This window comes from Drosophila montana, unplaced genomic scaffold (genome assembly GCF_035044405.1).
Source record: "Drosophila montana isolate Dmon_TW-CO22-7 unplaced genomic scaffold, ASM3504440v1 contig_3216_1, whole genome shotgun sequence".
Taxonomy (NCBI): domain Eukaryota; kingdom Metazoa; phylum Arthropoda; class Insecta; order Diptera; family Drosophilidae; genus Drosophila; species Drosophila montana.
Window position 1 is genome coordinate 1,308,826 of NW_026998096.1, and position 25,080 is coordinate 1,333,905.

The following is a 25,080-nucleotide window of genomic DNA, read 5'->3' on the forward strand; positions in this document are numbered from 1 at the left end:
CCCAAAGCCATTCCAATTCTGGGCAATTGCGAAATGATTTGCAAACGATGCGCAATCGAAATCGAATTGGAACTCCCCATTGTAGTCTCCATTTACCAATAGCTACAAATTTTAATTGCCGCTGCGATAGCGCCTGGAACGGGCAGCTGGCCGGGGAACGACGGCGGCTGCGTCTTCAAAATAAGTAAGTCGCATTGATAAGAGAGTCACGTTTCACGGAAGCCAGTTCAAGTATTCCACCATCAACTGGGAGGCGTTCCCCAAAGACAATGTTCCTGGTGTCTCCATTATCAATGACAGCCGAACGGAAACAATGGTTACTCTTTTATTGCCACGACCAGCAGCAGCAGCAAAAGGAGGCGGAGGAGGACCAGGATCTGGAGCAGGAGCAGGAGCAGGAGATGTGGCAGCCAGCTGCTGCCTTTGTGAGTAAAATTGATAAGATGCCGAAAATGACTTGAAAAACAATAAACGTGGCCATGAAATGAATAAAGGCTGCGCATTTAGCAGCGAACTGAATAGAGCGCCACTTGAATGGAGAGAAACTCAAACGCAATTTCGGTGCATAAACAGAACGTTTGCGCATTTTAATGAGGCTATTATTAATACTCCTTACCTATTGAAAATCGGTTGAAAGAAAATAGGGAATATCACAATTGTGCGACTGTATGTTACAGCATTAACGCGTCGATCATGGGGAAAACAGAAGCTAGAGGCAACAAATTGGGCATTTATTTTATGTCACAGGATTATGTGTAAATATAACGTTGGATGGAAGCGTTGTCCTCATGGAATCTATACTCTTTTGATTGTCTTTATGTATGTATTTGTGCTTAAAGCTGACCTATTTGCGAAGTCAGCCAGATGGGATAGCTTCATTATCGTCAGTTGAGTTAAAGACACCAACACGCTCTGCTAATTTCACAGATAAAACTTGGGGGGGTCATTTAATAAAATTTCATTTGATGAGACAACAAAAGTCAAGTCCATCCCGGCATGCAACTCATTTTGATGCGTAACAAAATTTTATGAAATACTTGAGAGCAAATTTTATGTGTTGGAGCAGCATAAAATTTTAGCGCTAGCAAAAGTCCCCCGTCTGAGGCCGTTGGCGGTTTTGTCAGACTCTCGACCAACGCCCAGACTCTCTCGGCTGGCGGCATGGCTAATAATATCAAGCATTTACACCTTTATGGGGCGTACTTAGAGCGTTTATTTATGCTAATGGCCGAGCAGAACAAGCGGGGCCGCCGTGCTGTTGTATCTCAAAGTTGAGCCACCAAAAGTGGCGTCTGGGCGAGCTTTACACTAATACCACCCCGAAGCGCTGTAAAAGCATAAGAGCGCGCAAAGGCAGTAACTGCAAGAACAACAAACTCAACATCGGATTGTGAGCTTAAGATTTGAACAGGTAAACTTAGTGCGAGTCCATTTCATCACATAACAGAAAAGTTCGTTCGAGGCGCCACCCTCAGCTCTTGACCTCCCCATGCAGCTGGAAGCCAGTGCCGACGGCAGAGCCAGACCAGGGGCGACCTCACATCCTTGTCACGAATGTGTTTGTAATTTCCCTAGAGTGTGTTTGACTTTGACGACTTAAGTTGTAAACTTTAACATTATCATTTTCACTACAAGCTTCTTTCGACGCAGCTTCTTTGGCCTTCGGCCACCAGCAGCGGGCAGGAACTCCTCGGCCTGCTCGGGGGCGTGTGGCATGCGGCATGTGTGTTTGTCCTGCCCGCAAGTTTAGCCAGACATTTTGATGATGTTGACCTTCGCTACTTTTACTTTTCGCAAAGTATCTTTGCTTCTTTAAATTTGAAGCAACCTTTCGACACTGTTTACATATCGAATTACGCTCAGCACACAGCGGAAAGCTTGGCTTGAACTTTTCATGGCTGTTTCTCTGCCCTCATGTTGAAGGCACAGTTTGTTCTGCTGCCCAATCGTGGATCGAATTACCGAATTCCCGAATTGATTTCAGACAGATGCTTGGCTACATGTGTCAATTAGTTAAATCAGAACTCGAGAACACGTCAACCGCATGTGTGCCACCAACACCACCACCCTGTAAGCCACACACCCCTTCCTAAGGATACGACAGCGGCGCATCGAATGTCATCTCTAAGGTTTTCCCGGTCGTGCGTGCCATTTTTCATAAAATACAGAAACAATATACAGAAAACTCAGTTCAGTTTTCAGCGCTCCGAACAACCCTCCGGGGATTTCAGCGATTTGGTTTGTTAAAAAAAAATATACTTATTAATTTATAGCATTGCGTCTTTATTCACATTAACTTCAATGCTGCAACATGATGCGCTTTGAAAAATGTGTGGGCTCATTTAAGAAAGAGAAATGCAAGCAAAATTAATTTTGCCTAAGTATTTAAATTACTTCAACTAAGTTATGCAGCTCGATATGTGTACACGCATGTAAATAGTTGTGTACGTATTTGGTTTTAGAAGTGGGCAGTTCTAGGTAAACTTCTTGTAAGAACAACTAGCTCAAACTTGAGAATTACGAGCTCTAGCATGCAATGCACCATTTTATATATTTACAGTTCCCATAAGAACTATACTTGATCAGTATCTCATAATGGCCCAATCCTTCGCCTAGGCACACTCAAGATTTGAGCACTTTCAAACCCCGTTTTGTTCTCATGAAAATCAGTTTTCGTTTGGTGCAGCTCTCGAAATGTTAATGTTGTTAACCTGATATTTACATTCGCTGGCTTATCGCAAATGATTTCAGCGCAACGTGCGCCGTAAATTAGAATCGAATATAGAGAGGAGTCAAGCTGATTTATGTATTTCCCATAGCCAGTACCGCTTGTAGTACAAGAGCTAAGCGCTCAGAAAAACAACCCCCGCCCACGTGGCCATGTATCGTCCGACAGCTCCAGGCTATTGAAAATCCAAAAGGTAAACAGGCTGTATCGGGCTGGGCCACCCTTTAACACGCGACCAGGCCCCGGTCTGTGCCAATCAGAAAGACATAATCAGCTCGATTTCGTAAATCTCGACAAGCTGCTTATCTGATGAAATGTGAGCAGAGTTCCAAGGATCTCGCGCAGCTGATAAACATCTCACACGTTCGGCTTGCAGACTTCCGGCCATGGGGCTGTCAAAGTGACAGCTTAGGCGATGCGAGGGCGTCAACGACCAAACGTGGAAAACAAAGTACAGTAAAGCTTGGCGCGTGCGGCTGTCAGAAACGTCAGAAGCGCCCTTGTCGTGGGGTCTTCATTTTGCATTCACTGATTGGCATCGGAAATTGAAGTGTTTTTATTAATTCCAATTGGACATTTGCGCCTTGTCTCGCAAAACTGCGAAAATTTCATTTAGTCAAGTTCGCATTCACCAATCTTCATTTCCCCTTGGATTTCCGTTGCGTGCCTTTTGTTTCTTTGTTTTTTTCTGTGGCATTATTAAAATTCATTGACGCGGTTCGCCAGATTTGTTGCGCAATTGATTGACAGTCAAATGCGATTGCTGCTTATTGAATTGACATTACTGGAAGACTAGGGCAGGATGGTTCGTCAAGTTTAAGCACAAAATATGCGCTACAAATGGAACAGCATTAGTAGGCGATAAGGGTATTAACGGGATATAGTAGGCAATCCGTTTGTGGCTTTATCATTTTTGAGGTTCTGTAGTTACAATAAACAAAAATTCAACAAACCATAATTTTTTTTATTACTGAAAATCTTTTAGTCATAGTCCACACATATTTGTAAAACATTTTATATATTTATATATTTACGTGAAACGTTATCTTTTATTTGGAAATGCCTAATCACCGTGAAATTTCGCCATTTTTAAAACTCGTACGCGACTTTCTTTTGGGCCGCAAACATGTTTCTAACAATCGCTACGCGGACACCGTTAGCCCTCGTAGCCAGGGCAACCCTGACATTCCGGAAGGAGCTCCAACTCGACTATTTGGAAACCAGTACTATCTAAGGAATGCACACCGTCAGATGAGGCCGCCCATTGATTTAGTTGAGCAGAAGAAACAGGAACTGGCAGCTATTGCAGCCGCCGAAGCGGCAGCCAAAGAAGCGGCAGCTGCCGAAGCGGCAGCCAAAGAAGCAGAAGCTGCAAAGAATGCTCCTCAGGCTGGATCGACTCCAAGACCTGCTCCAAAGCCAGCGAGCCAACCGGGACCAGCAGGGCCAGCGGGGCCAGCGGGACCTGCCAAGGGTGCTCCGCCAAGTCAGCCTAAGAAACCAGAAACTAAGTCTGACAAAGACAGCAAGAATGGGCGGCAAAAACGAAACAATAAAATTCCCACTCCGGGAAAGTTGTACCAGTGGGACTAGTACTACAGTCCCCAGTATTCAAACATCTAAATTAAAAGGTTCAGTCTACAAATGAATCGAAAATATGTATTTAAAATCTGGGCGTGTTCCCATATTAAAGTCTACGGGTCTCCGTCACTCGCTTTTCAGTTATTCAGTCTTTTCAATTGTTCAGTTGCGCGGACATAATTACGGCCTTAGGCATTTGACACAATGGAGGACAATGTCAGTCAACGGTCAATGACAATGCGACGGGAGCGACACGAGCTCATAAAAACGGAAATCTAATTAGACATCAGGGGTGAAAATCATTTATTACACCTGCATGAAAATTTAATTAAGCGCACAATTAACAGGACTGATGCCATTACAGTGCACGTTCCTGGCTTATGTATGCGCTTTATAATATTTAATGCCATCAAAATTTATTTACAATTTAAAACGAGGCAATTTTCGCAGCCAGTTCGCGGGCATTGAGTGGATTATGCCAATTGTTGATGATGATTGGAGGTCGATTGTTAATTGTCTGTTGCTGTAATTTATGTTAATGACTTTTCACATCGATTTATTGATTGCAAAAGTCAGTCTTTCGCGCGAGCCCATAAAAACCACCCTAACCCAAGCTAACCCATCACTCACATTGGCGAAATAAAAAAAAATGAATATAAAAATATATAATCTGATTTCGAGTTATGCAAAAATTCGTATATGTATACAGCTATTCTAGAGGGCGGTGTGGGCGGCCTCAAATTTATTGAAATTGCCCTCATAAGCCATGAGGCCGTCGAGGGTTGACTTCAGCTTGAAGTGGCAGATTGAAAAAGGGTGTCAATTGCTTGGAAATTTCACTCTCCGTCTGTCAAGTCAACATGTTGCCAATGTTGATTTCCATTTTGCTGCTGCAGCTGCCAAAAAAAATATGAATTTCAGTACAAAACTGTAGCACACTGTGCAAAAGCCAACTCAGATTTGTTTGCTCTTTGGAATTTCAAGCTCGCATGAATACGTCGACAGTTTTGCTTATTGGGTGGCCACTTTTCTGTTTTTATGGAGCTCTGCGCCAAGAAATTTATTTAGTATGTTGTTTATTGCCTTCAACCATAATATGTTACATACTTGTCCCTAATCAATGCTAATTTCTTGGCAACAAGTGTGCTCAAGTGCCGTAATATTCTGCACTTACACATCGCATGCCAGAATACAGTTCGATAAAAAAAATGTAGATGAAAATTTTTGTCCGTATTTTCTCATGTGATGTGAGTGAAATTCCACCCACAGCTGTGATAAATGAGTGGAAATCGGTTTCAACAAACTTTTTAAAGATCTTAATGAAACATAATTTCACACTTTCCGGAGAATCCACCCTAAGTGAAAACGTGTAAAAACGCTGTTAACTGTGAAAAATTGGCGAAAAACTGTTTTATGGAATTTTTTATTTGGCATCCGACCCGCTTTGATCTAATTTTCAAAGATCATTATGAGAATTCATTCGAGTCATGTTTCACACTCTGAGGAAAAACCACCCCTGCGTGGTGAAAAATGGGCGTAAAGGGTACGCATTGTAGTTATATATCTTCCATTATGCTTGTTTTTAAAGTGGGTACAAAAGAACAAATAACCATTTGAAAAAAAATTAAAACTATGCACCCAAAACAAACACATTTTGAGAATAATAATAAAGCATATATATAAGAGTACTCCCTTTTAGGCGCCCGTTCAGCACAATCCAAATATCAATTTTGGGCAACCACTTGGAACAACCAAAATTGCGGGCTTCAGACGACCGACGACAGCTGGGCACAATTGTCAACGCCTTGCACGCGTTCCACGCTTTCCACGCTTTCCGGGCTTGCCTCAGTCAAATGTTACTCCAATCAGAAACGCGTAATTAAAATATGTACAAACAAGCCGGGAAGCTGGCAAACTCTGGTCGTATAAGACGCACGAGTACAAGGAGCGCGGAGGGCCAAGTTTGTTTACTTTGCGTGTTTTTCTATAAAACCAAAAACAACAAAAACGGCAGCAACAGCAGTAGCAGCAGCAGCGCGGGAAATAAAAACAAGAATAGCATTTGCATAAGGCAACAAACAGCTCCCAGGTTTAGGCAGTGTTGGGGTTGATGTTGGTGTTGGAGTGTGGAGTGTGGAGTTGGTTTAGTGGGTGCCCTCAAACGGAAGTTAATGAGCGCTGGAGTGGGCTGGCAAAAGAAAATCTAAAAATTCAATCCCCAGGACGAAGGCGAAATCACTTCATTAATGCGTCATTTGTAAGGGAGCATGGCCAGGATATAGTCAGTACATGGCCAGGATATGGCCATTGCCATACGGCATACGCCATATGCGACCGACATAGCCCCAAGGCGAGTGCTCCTGCTCCTTCCAAACGGAAGTTGTCTCCACGGCGAGCCCAAAACTTTGCGCGAAACTTGCCACCAGGCTGTAACAACGTGTCACAGTCCTGGAAAAGTTGATTATTTTTTGCACGCAGTGTAGGGCTGAAACGGCGGGGCCTGCAGTCAGTTTCTAGTACACTGAATAATGACTTTTACCGTTGCGACGCATCGTCGTAGTCATCGTTGTCGAGCTGCGATGCCTTCGGGCCAAGTTTACGAGCTTTTTTTTTTGTTTTTGTTATCAGTCCCGCGCCCCAAAAATGCGAGACAGTCTTTTACGCTCAGTGTTGTCGCAGAGTTATGCAGGCTCATTAAGTTGTTATACAGTTTAGAGAGAAAATTGTCAGCCTGCTTAATTTGGTGGAGTACGGGCACGAGAACCGGAGGAACGGAGGAAAGGAGGGCCGGAGCACAGGCGCATAAACAAAAGATTTCCGTAGCTGGCCCTCAGCTTTTGTGTCCATGTCGCAGCTCATGGAAATTGTTTAATGAAATGAATTTTAAGAGAAAATTTATTATTTGCCTAAAATGAAATGAAAAGTGAAGTCCTCCCATTTATTTCACAATTTCGGGGTGGGTGGTTTGCCGCGTGAAAGTCCGGATGTACATTTTAAGTATAATTAAATCAAGGCTTGTCATTGAACTGTTTCGGGGACGATAGTGAAGACGGTATTTGGCTAGATGAGGAAAGTGCCAATTATGCTAAGCTTCGGGTATGGCCTACACGAGCCGTAGCTGGATGATGGGAATTTTTAATTTAAATGCAACAAGCTGCAACTCGATTAGTGGAATGTGACAAGCTCTAAGGGATTTGATATCATATTTGCCACAGTTTATTTTCAACTAATTTTCACATCCATTTTACTTTGCTTAATATACGATCTAATACTGCTGCATATAAATATACTCGAAAATATCGTCTCTTTTTCATGACCACATCAACTTTTCTTTTACACAATTTCACCTTCAATTAAACTTGAGTTAATTGACAGGGATGGAAAGGAAAAACCCCAGCACAAAAGCTTAAACCACAGCAGGAATATACCCAGGTACATCTACACAGAAAAGGCTCCCCCAAAAAGATAAATGGTGATGCCTTAAACCGATTGTGTGGATTAAATTGCCATATTGGCGAAATTGGCAGCGACGGTGTCAAAGTGGAGACAACAAGGACTCCAACGGTTGCCAAACTCCAGAAAGGGAGCAAGTATCGAAAACTTATTTTTGATAAGCGCAATTATAATTGGATTTGGGAGAAGTTGCTCCTCAGAAACGGCCAGAGCAGGTGGCTTATTAGATGGGGCAAAAGTCGTGCAAGCCAATGATTAATCTACCTCTGGAGTATTTAAAAAGAAAGATGCGCCTCAAGGGCAAGGGGCGCTTGGAGCCACGATGAGCAAGCCAATGGGAAAATTGGAAATTGTTGTGTTTGGTTGCGATAAAGACGTGTTTCTGCTCGGCCCTGGCTTCGTATTTTTGTAAATGTTTGCTGTCAAGATAAGCACCGCACAGCATGTGGTTTTATTTGCTTTGACTCGGCGGGTATACTGCCCTGTTAAGGGTGTGGGTGCAGTGGATTTCCAAAACGAGTTTGTCGCAACGACTTAACAAAGACAAATGAAGCTGTTAGCGACTGACAGAGTCAACGACTGGCTCGGAGTTTGGGTTTTATCGGCTGTCGCTTTGATTGCCGTTGCAATGCAACAACTTTGATGTGCAGTTGACTGGTCATTTGGTCATTAATTGAGTTTAATTATTGGGGCGTTAAATGTGCCCCAGTGGAGTGGTGTGAAGCTCAGAGTGTAAGGTTTAGAGACGAGGCATGCGGCAAAGTGAGAAAATCGGGGTTACCAGGGACACAAGCCACTCAGAAAAGCCCTCAGAATTGATTAAACTGTATCTTTCTTGCATTGCTGCAGCACGTTGAGAGTTCTTTATAACGGCTTTTCGATGTTATTTATTGACTTGCTGCTATCTTCGCCCCTTGTCTGCATCTTCTCCACAGCAATGTCAATAGCTCATTAAAAGTCTGCAACAGCTGGAGCGCTCTACTGGACCACATAACCCAAATGAAAGACATTTATTTGTGCCCATAATTAAGCGCAGACAATGCCGCCACCCAGCCGGGCCAGGCGTGGTGGCTAGGGGCAGGCGTTTCATCAAGAAACGCGCCCCTTGGCTTGTCAAATATTTCAGCTGCTTTGGTAACAATTTATAAATGCAAATGGGGTACGCTCTCTACTCGCAGCTCGCTTCTAACGAGCCTGCCGAGAAGTTAAAGCATAAATTTGAAATTGTTTGCCGCTTGGCCGCAGGCATTTGAAGGCCCACCAAATTATTGACTATTATTCTGGGTTGGCTGTTGCCACATGTGGCTCAAAATATTTCTTGAGCTGAGCGCTAAGCTTCGTGATAACGTGTTTATTTTTGGAAATTGAAAAACAACATTCGCCAAAAATAGGCAATTTTTCCTTAAATATTCTTGAAACTTTTTTCCGACACAGCAATTAACCAAGCACTTTTTGGGGTAGTTCATTAACCCCCTTTCCCTTCTTTGTGGCCGCTAGCTGTCGGTCCCTTTTAGACAGGCTGTGACTTTGCACGCCTTTTGTTATGCATGCAAATTAATGATGGCAATGATTTGTGGGCCGACCGCGGAGCATCAAGGTGTGGGTTCATTTATTTTGGTACTCAAATTGATGTTTCTAAGTTTTAATTGCAATTGTCAAGGGTTTGATGTGGGACAGGTGATCCAGTCAAAAAATTCTTTACAAATCAGTAGACTAAGCTATATATAAATTCTATAAATTCTTATTTAGTTGTATAACGGATTAGCGGGCATTATAAGGCTTTGTTTGGGCTCATTTTTTTAATAGCCCGTCCTTCAACTTACATCACATAGTCTAACGAAAAGATGACCAAACCTACCATGTTTTATTAGCACATATATTTATTAACTTCACTATGCTTCTTGTAACAGACCCATATCGCATCGGACTACTCTACCATATACAGTACGCCCTCGTTTAATGCAACTTTTACATAAACGCAATCACCCAATAAACATTTTAACAAAGTGCCGACCATACATTTCCAAATTCATAATAAAAGAAGAATAATGCCAGATTTAGATGCCTAATTGATCTAGTGGCCAAGCCATGAACAAAGACTCAAACGTCGTGAAAATCGGATGAGATTTTTCCGAATTATGGAGGTGGGAAATTTTGACCTATGTCTATATAGGATTTTTTAGGGTACTTTTCGTTCATGTATTTTGTCCAAGAATATTATTTCCAGATTAAGAGGCCAAATTGATCTAGAGGCCAAACTATGAACAAAAAGTCATAACCTAAGGTAACTACAGTGAAAATTTCAGCTTGCCAGCTATTACGGTTTCGGCTGTGCCAATCAATCAATCAGTCATTCATATATGTAGATAAATATGTACAGATAAATATGTAAGACATAATTATAATTATATGAAAAACAAAATTATGAGTGGAAAAACGAATTTCGGTCATTTTAACTTAAATGGATTATAACAATACATTGTTTTTATATTTTTTCTACATTTTCTGAATTTTTAGAACAAAAGTTCGTCAAAAAGTACGTAGAAATGAAGTCTAAAAAAACCAATCTTGAATGCGTAATATCCGTATCGAACCACGTTATCATATAGCTACAATATATATTATGATTTGCAGCAAATAAAATTTGTAAATATTGTTTTTCAGATATTTTCGAAATACTTTCAATTCCGAGCTTCGCTATGCCTCAAGCATATAAGCAAAATCCTATCAACATCAGATCCTATGTTTTCTATGTTTTAAATAGATTCTAATTCCAATCTTGAAAAGATAATTAGTATTAAAGGGAATCAAAAATATTTGAATGTTAAAATTTAAATTTAACTACATATAGTATGGACGGATTGCTGATTATTCACATCGTTTTTATGCACTTTAACATGCAAGAACCTTATAAATCATGAGGTCAGCCTTAAATTTTTACTAATTGCCAGTAAAGTTTGGTCCGCCCATCAATCCCGACGAAGGCTACATCAAAGTTGCACACTGCGCTTTTATGCAGATAAATTGTCGGTTATTTCCAACCCACGGCTCACTCCTCGGCTGCCATCGTCCCACTCGTTGGCGTTCTGTTTCGTTTGGTTGGCTTTGCAGACGCCGCGTCAGTTGTTTGGGCTGAAAGGTTGAAGGAAGGAAGAACGAAGGATGGATCCCAACGGACCTAAGCGGAGTGTCGGCTGCTCGCCTGATTGTTTCAGTAAAGTTTTGCTGGAACCGCCCAACTAACTATTATTGTTGTTGCTGTTGTTGTGATTTTGCAAATTAATTTGCTTATAATTTTTACGCTTAGTTAAACACAATTTTGAGTGATTTTCACACAGAAAATGCTCGATGCTGAAAAGTTTTGCCTCGCCCGAAGGCAAAAGGCAGAAGGCAGCGCACAGTGGGACCGAGTGTTTAAAAAAATTTACAAAATTTATTCAGATTAATTAGATAATGTACGAATTATTGAAACTTGAAAAAAACTAACTATTCGCGTACCCCAATAGAACGTGTATTAATTCTAAACAAAAGTTGGAGAGATACAAGGTTTAAATTTTAATTTCTTTATGTGCACAAGCCCCTGTTTTCAAATCTAAATTCTATTGTTATATAAATTTTTAAACTCAAAACATTTAAAGCGAACAACATGCAACAGACAAGCCGCATTTAAATTATTTTATTCCGATTCCCAATGGCGGTTCCATTGGCTTCGTTAGCTCCAACTGGCGATGCAAACAGCGGAAAGTAAAAAAAGATATATGTACATATATACATATATATATATATGCATTTAAATGTTATTTGCATCATTCTGACGTTTGTTGGCGCGCACCCCGTCCAGCATTTTTGAAGCCTATCGGCGTTTTTCATATTTTTATAAATTGCTATAAATTGAGATATTAATACGATAGCCGACAGAAGTCACAGCCGATGGGACCAGTTTGTTGTTGTTGTTGTTGGCCGGTTCGCTGATTTCAACATGTGGCAAAAAGTGTCGAGACATTAAAAAATATTGCGCAAGTGTTGCGCAAACATAATGTGCAGTTATTTGTATAAAATGCGACAAGCGACAACTTTTTCGGGACAACATTTGGCCAGAGCCCTCCCTGCTCCGATAATGAAGTTGTTGCTAATGACCGTTTCGTGGCCATAACCGAGGTAGAGGGCTAGTATCAGACTTTAAGCTCAAATTTAAACACTGGCACTGCAGCACCAAAGCGGTAAATGTCCTTTTGCAGGACGTCATCCAGCTTAAATATTCCATGCACACGCAACACACACATTTCGTCAGTTGCTTCAATTGGACTGATTTAATTGAATCAGTGTGCTCCTCTGCCGACTCCACATGCTCTGCTATGCTACTCTTCTATGCCCTACCTACCATGTCTACCATTTTTGTCTTCGGTCTTTCAATTTACTACGCAAGCTACTGCTGATGTTGTTGTTGTTGCTGTTGTTGCTTTTACTGTTGTTGTTGCTGCAGAGTGTCTGTAGTTTCGGGTCTACGTTATTCGCACACGTTTGCGTGCTATGCATGGCATAAAAATTTGACACAAAGGCCGTTGCATACAATTGGGCGCGTACACACACACGCACACACACACAGTTTAATACATATGTGCATGTGTGTACAGCAGCAGCCGCGGCCCATGGCATTTGTTTGAGTATGGCCAGACGAGGCATAGGGCTACCCAAATGGCGACGTGTTGAGGTCGTTGTCATACACTGATTTTGTATGCAGCAGAAACAACCATTTTAATACATGCTTTTTATACCCAGTACCCATTGAAAATGGCTAAAAAATAAAAGAGAGTATACTGAATTTGTGCACATATATGTATGTAACAGGCAGCAACAAAATGCTCTGACTCTATTAGATATAAATATTCTTTATCGATTCCACTAGCTAATCTAACAAGTCCCATTTTTTTGTCAGTCCGCATCAAATGCATCCAGACATAATTATATAGTGTCAAATTTGGTTTACTGTTTCCCAATTAAAATGTGTACAAAGTTAGCTTTTTTCGACAACTCATCCCAGAAAATAAATTCAGAAATTGTTCGTGAAAAATGTTTCATTGTATAGAAAAAAGCGCTGTGAAAATTGTACATTTTGTGGCGTGTGTTTGCTTGTATTTATGTATAGCTAAAAATTACTTTGTTATGTACAGGGTATCTGGTAGGAACATGCAGTTTATCAAGTAATTTCTCAAATATTGCTATTGTGACAGAAACCAAATTGAAGTAGAGGCTATTAATTCAGTTAAATATCGACAAAAATATATAAAAAGAATCAGTTGTTTTTAATTATGTTGATTAAATTGAAACAATTCTCATTCTTTTTTCAGGCTACCAATTAATAAAAGCTATTATCATATTTAAAGTTATATCTGCCAGTCTCAAACACGCCAACAGAATAATCGAATTGCCCCGCCGTACTTCTGCTCGTTTAAGCGATTTCTGTATTATCGTTTTACATGTAAGAATCCCAGGCAACAGCTTACGCACCCATCTTATTTATTTGGCTACTTGTAATATTTAATAAGAACGCCTCAATTGGTTTGGGAGACACACACACACAGACCCGTACATAACAATACTTATGCTCCTAAATTCAGGCAATCACAATTTATATTTTGGTTGGCACCCAAACTCAGGCTGCCCTCTCCGTGGCCCCCTCACCTGATTTTACTCTACACGTGCGTTGCCATCTCGACACGAACTACATAAATAAGCGAACGACAAAAGATGCTCCTGAAGCCTTCCTCACATCCGTATGGGTCGACGGTGGGCGGAGGCGCAGAAACTTTTCCAATTTTCCCCTTTTTATCGTAAATTACGCACAATTCAATATTTGGCCTTTTTACTGGCGCTTGTTTTGTGTCCCCGTTGCCTGCCCTTTTTCTGCTTGACTAGCTCCCAAGTGTGTAGCTGGGGCAGCAGTTAGTGCTCTGGGAGTGAGGCATTTTGTCTGCAATTTCTTTTCTTGTTTTTGCTATTTAGCTATTTTTTGTGTGTCTCTTTACCGTAAATAAGAAATCTCATACGTGCCTATTCAGCCTAGACCTGCCATATATATTAGCCCCGCCTCCCAAAGTCCACCCGTTGTCCATTTACTTTATGAATGAGTAAGTAAAAGTTAGTTTTACTTTTGTTTCTGCGCTGAAGGAGTGCGGATCTTTAATCGAAATTGCGATGTGCGCCAACTGTAATGATTGTTTTTCTATGCGTCTTAATTTATTTAGCATTATTCAGATTGGAATACGACTTGGGCAAAGTTTCCTACAACTTATTGCCATTAGCTAGCTTGGGCAGCTTTATTTTAATTGTTGCAAGTAAATAATGTGTCCAAGCCATAGAGTGTAGCGAGGCATTGGGTTCTCAACAGCTTTTGAATTAGTTCTGACTCAACTAGATTTTTGTTTAGAGAAAAAAATATGGCATACACTTGTATTCTAGTCATTTGATATTTGTATATTTTTTAAATTTCCTTGAGTTTTAAATTCCTAGCACTCGCTTTAATTACAAGTACAAGATTCTAACTATATATCGTAACAATTATTAATACCCTACAGCTTTTCTATATTACTTTTATGTCTGCATTGTGCATATTGTAAAATAAAATATGAACCCAATTCAATAGATGAAAGTAAACATTTATATCTTCTATTTGGACGCCATTCTTCTGTTACGTTGCAATCTTTATTGTTCCACATGCGTTTTTCTCTCGCTGCCCCTTTCTCTCACTCCCTCTTTCTCTCTCATACCGCTACTAAGCCAATCCACAGTAATACAGCTCTGCCCCACATGGCGTATACGTGTTAATTTGAATTTAAGCTTTAATTGGAAAGCCTGTCAATGGATATTTTGCGAGAAAAAAAATCATCTTCAATGCAGCAGCTGCAGCTGGCGAGGCCATTAAAGCGCATCGCCGTTGGTGTTGGCCCGCTGCGTTAGGCGCGGCCACAGTCACCACGCCCTTACGCTGACGCCCATAAAAACATTTATGTAATTGCTGTTATCGACAAGCGCCCAAATGGCCTCGTTGTGCCGGCTGTAAACGGGCCTTTAATACACTTTTGATTGGATTGTCGCACAAGTTAATTGAACGCCGCGGCACAGCATGGCTGCAACGAAAGCCACGGCCTAAGCCACTGCGCCGCCATTTTGGTTCCGAATGGCGGCAATTATATACGAAACTAGTTGGCAAAATCCTCGCCCTCCCTCCAATCATATGCCAGGGCAGCTCAATGGAGCGCAGCAACAAATCGCAGACTCATGCAAGCTCATTAGGCAAAAGGTCGTATGAATAACCATCCCCCAAAAGATTCTTTTCTGCTATTGTTGTTACCCATTACTGTATTACGGGATATATTCAGAGTCGGATACTCTACTCGACAGTTAATACTCTCGACTGCAAGTCGTCTATCGTCTTTCTGGCCAAGTTTTCGGTTAATGCTTCGACGCATTTTATCTTTTGTTGCTGTCGTTGGTTAATGCGCTAGCAAATTGTTTGAGAATGACCCGCGTAAATTTCATTTCTAGTTGATTTACTGTAAATTGTATTGCAGGGGCCACAGAAAACGATAGATAAACTGAGCATACCATAAAAATGGCTACCGAATGTAGTAGACTTTTATAAATTGATTGGGTCATGGGCTGATGGGGCACCCAAAATGGCGAACTAATTTTTTGATTTCGTTTGCATTTGATTTTTGCTTAGATTTTATTTGGCAGTTGATTGTATGATTTGTGGGTGACCTGAAGGTTTTCTGATTGAGTCCAAATAGGCAATTTGGTAGATGTCATACTCAGAAAGGTAGATGATTTAGTGGGGCCATATTCAGAAAATGCTTTCGTTCTACTTACCCTTCTGATAACTCATCATTTCAAATTAGTGATATGCGCATAAAGACGAATTGAAGTTTGCTTAAAGCAGTTCAATGTCCAACAAGATCTGAAATAAGAAAATGTAATAAAATGGATCATAATATCAGGTTTCTTACACAAAATACAATAAACTTATGCGAAAGGCAGCTTTTATTTATTTTTCTATAGGACACCATCTGACCTATATTCTTTTCGATGCAAACAAGTGCCCGACTAGAGGATACCCTAACCCGCGCGATCAGATCTCTATAAAAGTGGTTAAAGCACATATTTTACAATAAAAGGAGAGACAGAATAGGGGAGGGTTTAATATTCTGGATCTGTGTAGACTACATATCAAATTTGGTGCCTCTAGCTCTGAGATAAGTTCAAAAAACGGGATTTCGATAACGATTTTGATCGATTCTATGGCAATGAACCAAGTAATCGAAGATTCGAAACCAATTTGATTTGCGTAGATAACTCTGGGCAATAGAATTCAATTTTTTAGGCCAAGCTTAACGCGTTTATACATACGGCCAGACGGACGGACAGACAGACAGACAGGCGCACATAGTTAGATATGTTCGGCTGTTGATGGTTTCAAGAAAATATATCTTGAATATATATATTCAGGCCTTTCGCCTGAAACATTCATTTGCACCAAAAGTAGACACAATGAGTCCAGGGTATAAAAATAATAAAATTACTTACGCAATTTGTTAAAAGTTTGTTATATAAAAAAACAGTCGAGACTATACGTCATCGTCATCAGATTTATCTTGTTTATTTTTGCTCTCCAATGTCTGCTACTGTGGCACAATTTTTACTTTTTCCAGCTACTTCAGCGTAAAAAAAACCTTTTGCATTCGTTTGTTTTACTTTCAGTAAAAAGGAAATGTTTATGTGTACTTAAAACTGAGCCCGCATCAAGTTCAATCTAAGGCTGAAGTTGGAATTGAAGTAAGCGAATGGCGAAGGTGCGTCGTGTAAATATGCTCAAGTCTTACCGGTGTTAGTTTTGTAAATTGCAGATTGCAACATTTTCATTAAATTGAGTCAAACAACAAACAGCAGCCACGGCGTCGAATGAACTGGGTAAACAATCAAGCCGCTCTCAAGACTGCTCTTGTTTAAGTATAATTGACTAAGCAGTTGACTTTAACAAATTGTCAGATTTACTTTTAGTAAATTTAGATAGCTTATTGTCAGCAATATGCATTAGACTGTTTGTCCTAAGTGACTAACCGATTGGCGAATGACCAACTGCCCGTTAGTGGTAATAAAAACTGTAAGTGGACAGCAAGACGCTGTGGAAAGTTTGGTGGAAAACGATTGCAAAAAGCGTTTATTCGATCGGTCTCGGACTTATACTGAAAGCTATTTATATACAATAGAAATTAGGTGTTCCACCCTTTTTCCACAATTCACTTCATTGAGTGGAGAAGGGGTTCAAAGGTTGTGTGGAATAAAGCTGAGTTTATTGCTGATCGAGTCTACATGAAAAGTTATTAAATACAATGTTTATTTTGTAAAATACAACTGCAACTTGCAAACATGCGCAGAATCAAACTGTGCGTTGATCACCAGTTTCCACCCTTTTCCCAAAATTGACCCCATTGGGTGGAAGGGGGGTTTAAAGGTTGTATGGGATGAAGCAAAATTTAATGCTGATCGACTTTAAGTTTATGTTTTAAGCTTTACATCTTAAGAGATACACCTCCTGAAAATCGGAAACACGCGTGGAACCAAAATGTGCGTTGATCACCAATCAGACAGTCAAGCAGTCAATCAGTCATTCAGGTGTCCGAGGGCAAAGCATCGCCTGGCTACTTTAATAATAAACCTTTCAGGAAAATGTTTCATGTGTGATTTCCCGATTTCATTCTGGGCAACAAAATACAAATTCAGCTATAAAACAGTTTTAACCAAGTGACAGTAAATAGTGTTAATGATGCAGCAGCAAGGGCGCCTACACACCCTGTAAACACACACACACAGAAGGCAAAATAGTTTTAGCCTCATTTCCACGCAGTACCTAGCAGATTTTTAGGGGGACCAAAGCTGAAGAGTTTATAAAATTAACGTCGTCATGACATTCAAGCAGCCAGCGCTGTCGTTGCCATTGCCTCGCCGCCTCGTCTGGCTCATCAAACTAACCGCCTTCTTCTCGTCCCTACACACTTGTCACGCTCCAAAACATCCTTTGAGCTTTCGCTGTGCATTTGTATGCGTTTTGCTTGCCTGATTTATGTGTGACGATCTGTGTGTGTGTGTGTGTGTGTACGAGTGTGTGTGTTTACGTCTCTGTCGTGTTGGCATTTGTCGTTACAAACTTAATTAATGTTATGCTGCTGCCACCGCCACCGCCACCGCCTCTGACGGCACTCGCCAGTGCCAGGGCTGCCCTTGTCCTCCAGGCTCTTGACTTTTGTCAAGCGCCGCAAAAACTGCAGCCGGTTGACACTGCGCCACTGTCAGTTTCAGCTGACGTTTGGTGTTTGTGTTCCATACTGCGTCCCCGACTTCGTACACCAACTCGTTCCCGTTCCCGTTCCCATTTCGGGCTGGCGTTTTGCATGTGATTAGGCGGCGTCTGTGCTGGAGCTTCCCTGGATGCTGAAGTTGAGCCCGCTCTTGGCCACTATGTGTATGTGTGTGTGTGACTGTCTATGGTGTGCGTGTGTGTGTCACAAATATGGTGCTCAGCTTTCGAAAATTTTGTGTTTCTGTTGACGTTTGGCAAAATCGCATTGACAGCATTATCCATATTGGCATAATCACCGCTTGGCTATGGCTCTGTTTGTTTTGGGGTTTTGGTTGCTTATTTGCTTAGCCTGTGGCTGCTTTGGCAGCTAGTTGAGCTTGATGATTAGCGAGAGCTGCCGCAAGCCAGAGTTCGAAAAGTTCACGCTTTCTTGGGATCAGTTTAAAGGCAGTTGAGAGATTTAGTCGTAAGCGAAACCACATTAAATTGTCTGCAAGCCCAAAGCTGTTTAAATTTGCACAAAAAACACTTGCTGAATTTTTCTATTCATCTGGTGCGTCCCATTTCACTGGGCTTAGCCGAGCCGACAGACTCCGCATTTGTGGTATAGTTGATGGTGGGGCAAAGGGATCCAAACAAATGCCGACTTTACTTTGTGCAGCAGCGCGTGAATCGGTGTGGGAGGCAGAAATGCAACGTCTGGGCAGAAGGCCCACACAGAAAAATACGAGTAGCAGGAACACTTTATTTGTTTATAGCGCAAATGGCGGCACAAAAAGTGCAACACAGCTGCCGGCTAAAAGGCAGCAAATGCAGCCAAAGAGCAAACCTCCTGCCCAGAGTCTTATGTGTTGTTGTAGCTCTCATTGTCAATACTCCTGTGGGGCGTGCAAAGTTTGCCATGGCATCCAATGCAGCTTATGTGGAAGGATTTGTTAAGGTGTGCGTGTGAGTGAGAGTGTGTGTGTCAGTGTGTATGGTTGTGTGCTTAAATATATATAAGTCTTGTCTATTGTCTGTCTGAAATGTGTTGCACGAGCAGTCGTAATCAGTTTACCTTGCCGTAAATTGTGTAAAAAGTGAAAAGAATTTGTTTCGCTTTATTCAGCCTACAAGTAAAATGGCATGTGATAATGGTGAGAATCTTTTGAATATACTATACTTTAGCGGGAATTTCAAAGGAAATTTAATGATATTTTGTTTTACGACGGCAGACAGACAGAGATAGATATACTAATTATTTTATCTCCAGCCCGATATATCGAGCACAATCTTGTACAGATAACATTCAATTGTGCAGCTAAATCGACAAAAGCCCATTGCATTATAAGGCTTCCATAAGAATAATCTATCGAAAGTAGAACACTTCTCACACTGGAATTTATAATTTTCGGCATGCCCAAGTTAGCTGTTAGCTGTAATTTTCAAATAATTCTAATTCTAATTCACAAATATTTGTACGAATGTGTTTGTTCAAGTACTCTCAGCGATAGAATTCTACCTTTCCCAATATAACATATTCAATTCGAATGTCTATCAATCGATAGTTTTTATAACTATGAAGTGTATTTTAGTCATAGCGAGAGCCTTTTATTTATTGCACTTCAAATTGTTTACGTTTTTATGTTGCATATCTTTGCCGTATGCGCACATACATAGGATCCTTCAAGTTTCTCCCTCTCCATCCGCTCCACCTTTTGGACAACTACCCACTCTTGCAGAATCTGAGCAAGGCTACCAGCAGAGAGGCCACATCGGCAACATAATTTAAATGCCAACTTTAAAATGTTTACCGAACGCTTCATCCTAGTTGTAACGCAAATTTACGGGCCAGCAGCTAAACAAACACGGAAACACACTTTCACGTACACACACACACACACACACACACACACTAGCCGGCATGCATTTGTGTGTGTGTGTGTGTGTGTGTGTGCGCGCCTGCCTGTGGTTCGTCTGTGCTTTCTATTTGCGCTTAATCCATGGACAGCAGCGCTAAAAAGCATGCTACAATTTTTTCTATGCATCTCCAGGCGCGAAGAGATATGCACCAAACAAAAAAAACCAAATTCTGTTCGGGCGACTTGCTCATTACTGTGGCAATTTTTTCTATGTTCGCGTCAGTTCGGACCGCCTCATTATGTTGGATTTTAATTAAAATTAATTACATTAAGTGCATCAAGCAAACAGCAAGCAACACACACCAGACCAGACCAAACCAGACCAGACCAGAGCCGAGCAGAATCAGCAATCGGCAGGCGAGCAAAAGAAGGAATCACTCTAAACACAAAGCGCCCACAAAGCAGCGTTCATATGCATGGGGCGTGGCAGCAGCCATGTAACTGAGTTCAGCTTGCAGCCTGGCCGAGTGTGAGGTTAAATGCGCTTTAAGTATAACTCTTTTTGTACGCATTTGCGTCAGAGTTACTGCTAAAATAAACACATATTCCAAAGGCATATTCTTATAGCAGCTTTAATTGTCCAAAAAAAAAAAACGCTTAAAGCGCTGACCGAGATGTGCCTTTGGCAGTGCTTGAATAAATGTACAAATTGTGTAAATATTTTAATCAACACCAGCTACCGTCAGTAGATGAGGCAACTAAATTGTGCGGATGTGTGTGCCCAGGCTAGTATATAGTGTGTATACAGATATCTAAGAATATAATAATAAGTAGTTATAAGACATCAATTCATGTATGTTCATAAGAAGGTAAAGAATTAATTAGGTAAATTTGTAATAAATAATGAACTAATGATTTAAATATCGAATTACAAGTCTGTAAGTTTTAAGGAAACTTTCTATGCTGTAGTATTTTTTTCTATCATTCCATTATCTTATTTGCAGTTAATATTTTGTAGACGCTTCAAATATTTTACGACATTTTTTCATTATTTAATTTGCTGTTAACATTTTCCCCAAAGTTTATTTGCCTTAATTTAAGCTCATTGTGGGCTGCAACACTTGCTTTTGCCTCAAATAGATGACCAAAAGTTTTAAACTGAAACTCGATGACAACAAAATATAAAATACTACAAATTGTTGAAGTGTTCGCCAGACCCTCAAACTGCAGTCCACGCAGTCTATGGTTGCTTTTTAAGCAATATAATAAAATACAACAATTCACAATATTTTCTCGTTTTTGTTATTTATTTATTTTATTCTTTTTTTGAAAGTATTTTTCTGAGCAATTAAATGTTGCCAGTTGTGCAAAAAAGTTGCGCATAGAAAAGTTTGAGAGCACAAAGTTGAGGCAAAAATTTTATAAAATTGTCAAGCCAAAATTGGGCAACAGGAAGCAAAAGCCAGAATCGATGGCAACAACACTCTGCAAATAAACTCCACTCCCGATACAAAATGTTCCGGCACAATAACAACATCAACGGCAAATAAAATGAAACCATGGCAAAACATTTTGTAATACCAGCGTGGAAAATCATAAATAAAACGCATGTAATCCACGATTGAGTGCTTAAGTTGATTTCCAAGGGGGGACGTTGCCTGCCCAAGCGATACGCCAATGTGTCTGCTTTCCCAAGCCCACACAGCCATACACTCGCACACACATACACACACTTTATTTACATTTTGGCACACGTTATGGCTGGTAGCATATAAAAATCACTGTCTATATTGAAAAGTCATCAATCATGAGGCTGGGAAGTTAGCAGACCGCGAAATTTGTCAGCGTGGCAGAATTTGCCGAGCATCTCGGGGAAAATCGTGATATGAAATTTGCTGGGCCTAAGTACTATATGCTTTAGAGCCATTCTCTGGCATTTTCTGACTCAATTTGGGGGCTAGCTTTAAGCAGCTTTAACTGCTCTTCAAGCAAACACAACAAAGCATAACGAATGGGCGCAAAAACACAGCCAAATGAATGGCTGAATAGATAGAAACACAAGTTGAAGTGCGGCCAGGGCCAAGAAATGCACAAAGCAGTAGCAGCAGCAGCAGCGACCCCCCAAAAAAAGAGACTGGCAAAAAGTAGCCAAGGCAAAAGTTTACATAACATTAAACAAAGCGCACAATGGCCACAATGAGCGAGTGGGCAGGGGTAGACTTGGGCGCCCCTTTGATGAGTGCGAATGGACAGCGGAAGGCTGAGTGGCAATAAAACACAAGTTAAGTGCAAGCCAGAGGACCAGAGGACGAGGCGCACAGACACAGAATTTGTTTAGACTTTTTGCAGCCAAGTCAAACAAAACGAGTTGCGCATAATGAAGCAAGGCACAAAGCGTTGCAGGACCCACAACTTCAATTCGTGCACTCCTCGAGCTAGCCTTATGAATGTGGCAAGTCGCTCAGTCAAGAAATGGCCATTTTTTTTTTTGTATTTGTTGCTGCAGGTAAGTAAAATCTATGCCAAATTATCAGCAGCCACAGAACTTAAATGAACTGAATTGCCGAGTTTCACTTTCTTGGTTTATAGTCTGCACTCCCAAAAACTTCGCCCGTTATAAGAAATTATTTCATTAACAACTTCAATTGGTAGTCGTTAGGTATGTGAGTTTGATCGTCTACTCTGTGTTGCTTCGCTCTGCTGTGCTGCACTTTCTCATAGTTGTTTGGCAAGTTTTATTTCACTAAATGTTATAATCGTGTTAGTAACCAAAGTTGTGGATAAATGTTTACCAATGGGTGAGTAAGTGCTTTGGGATGAAGTACATGGCTCTAATTGTAAATGAAGTTTACCATTGTGGCAATTAAGAGGCTAGCTCCAACGGGGAAACTTTTGTGGCACGAACTGAAGTCCCAAATTTAAAGTTCAGTGTAATGCGAAGCGAATACGTATAGTGGAGCGTATTATCTCTGACCCAACATTAAACACTTGAAAACCCCAATTTGCATAACCAAGAACCCTAAAAGTATGCCGCTCACACACACACACACTCAGACCCTCACACATAACTAATACAACTACTTAATTCCTCTTTATGGCCGCTTGGGCCATAAACTGCGCACTTAAAATGAAACATGCTTAAATGTGATTCAACATCGTCCATAAATAAATTATGAAAAACGCTTAACTACTTTCGACAGCTTATAAACGCCTACAAAATGGCCGTCCCACAACTATTTCAATGTGTGTGTGTCTGTGTGTGTGTGTCAGTTGTGGTGTTGATTTACAGTTGCACATTTCTTAAGCGTATCCCGTCGGCGCTCGAACCTTCTGGGACTGCGGTGGCCGTAAAGCAATTCATTTCCCTTATGCATTTTGTAGCAGCTAAAGGCAACGGCAAAGGCAGCAGCTATCAGGTGGAAGCGAAGCTACTTGTATACCTGGTAAACCGACCCAAAGACCCAACGAACCAAACGACCAACGAATGGGCCCCACCTACCCGCCACAAAATGGCGCAACGGAAGCGCTTTTCAATGAAATTTATGACGCATGGAAACATTAGACGATCGTTGACGTTTACAAGTCCGCGTTGCTTTCTTCCCTTGAAATGGGCTGCGATGGCTGTCGCGGGTCTGCGCCTTGGCGTATGCTAATGTCCTGACACCAACAATTTATGGGCCACGCAAAAGTTGTGTGCTGTCTGTTTTGGCGTATGCTCGCTAATTTTTTTGTTAGACACGACGAAAAAGAATTTCAATTAATTATAATTTATGTGACCAAAAGTTGTCTGGCTAAAGCATCAGACTGCTTTATATAGGTGAAGATTCGAGCCCAGAAATAAGGCAGCAATAGCTGGGTTGTATAATAAAAAGCATCGATTAGAACTTATTTGCAGTTGAGGAAGAATTGAAAGGTTTCAATTTCGCTTTTTAAGAATATACCCAAGGTCATATGTGCGAAAAACAGTTGCGTGAAACTTTCATCTTCATTCAATCCTATTTTTAAATATCGACAACAAATTCTTGACACCGTATTTCCTGGAGAATATTTTTAATTTAGTGATATATAGTGAAGCACAAATTTAAAACAATCCCCAAATGGATGGAATATGGAAAGAAAACTGTCGGGAACAAATTCTTTTTCTACCCTTCAATTAACCTTAAAGATCTGGCCTGAGATCATATAGTTGTCCGTTGGGGATTATGATCAAACTGAAGAGTATAAATTTTCTCACCTGCGGCGAATACGTGAAAAGTGAGTTATAAATAGAACACTTGAACAGTTGAAACAATTTAATAAATGTGAGCATTTAAGTCTGTGTCACGTGTGGGCTTTAAGAATGGCAACCAAGAGCGTCAACTGCATATTCGACGCCTAAAAGTATGCAATGCCCACGTCGGTTGTTGCTCGTTAGTAATTTTGAGCTAAAAAATAAAAACAAAACGAAGAAAAAAATATATATGGGCTGCCCTTTTTTCTGGCATATCTCTTGTGATTTTTACTAACGCCGTCTCGCATGGAACGCTTTGTTTCTGCAGCCGTTTACCAACTGGCCCGCTCCGCCCCGCCAGCACCGCGGCGTCGTGGAGCAGTCGCTGGTCGTGTAAGCAGCCAAGCAGCGGAAATGATTCGTCGTAATTTTCCTTTGTGTAATCAACTCCTTTGTAGGGAATATTTTGTATGTTCATATGGCTTGGCGGCTCCGCCACCGCTTTTGACTCCGGCTCCGACTTCAACTCCGACGCCGCCTCCGGTTTCGACTTCGCCCAGGACTACGAGTCGAGTAAGCGGCAACTACCACGCAAAGTTCTGCGTGGTGTGCTTTTAGGCGTGTGCAATGGCTCTTTATTGTATAGTTGTATTTCACAGAGTATTTAAGTGTTAAAAACTTTTTTAAATATGCGCCCATCTATGCCTCTGCTAGGCGCTTAGCAACTCAATAATTTAATTCGGGCTCTGTTCATATTTTAATTAAATTCTTTAAGCGGACAAAATAATTATGCAAATTTGCAGGGACAAGAAATATTTCCATTCATGAGTGTCAATCTCTCAATTTCCTATTCTACTTTAATGCGTTCACAGAACTTTCAGCGCGCCGTCTGCAGGTCCTGCCATCCCCT

At 41.0% G+C, this 25,080-nt stretch overlaps 1 protein-coding gene and 1 long non-coding RNA gene across 2 annotated transcripts in view; both read right to left on the reverse strand.

Moving 5' to 3' along the window:
* LOC135433036 (target of Myb protein 1) overlaps positions 1–25,080 on the reverse strand; it is a 58,124-nt gene that overhangs the window by 23,861 nt on the left and 9,183 nt on the right. The window contains exon 2 of the mRNA XM_064688967.1: positions 15,632–15,719. Within this exon, the coding sequence (XP_064545037.1) occupies positions 15,632–15,650 (19 nt within the window). The 5' untranslated portion in view covers positions 15,651–15,719. The remainder of the gene's footprint in view (positions 1–15,631; positions 15,720–25,080) is intronic.
* LOC135432930 (uncharacterized) lies at positions 5,012–5,630 on the reverse strand. Its single transcript, XR_010436984.1, has 2 exons — positions 5,417–5,630; positions 5,012–5,355 (listed from the first exon to the last, which is right to left on the reverse strand). It is a non-coding gene; the product is annotated as an uncharacterized LOC135432930 (long non-coding RNA).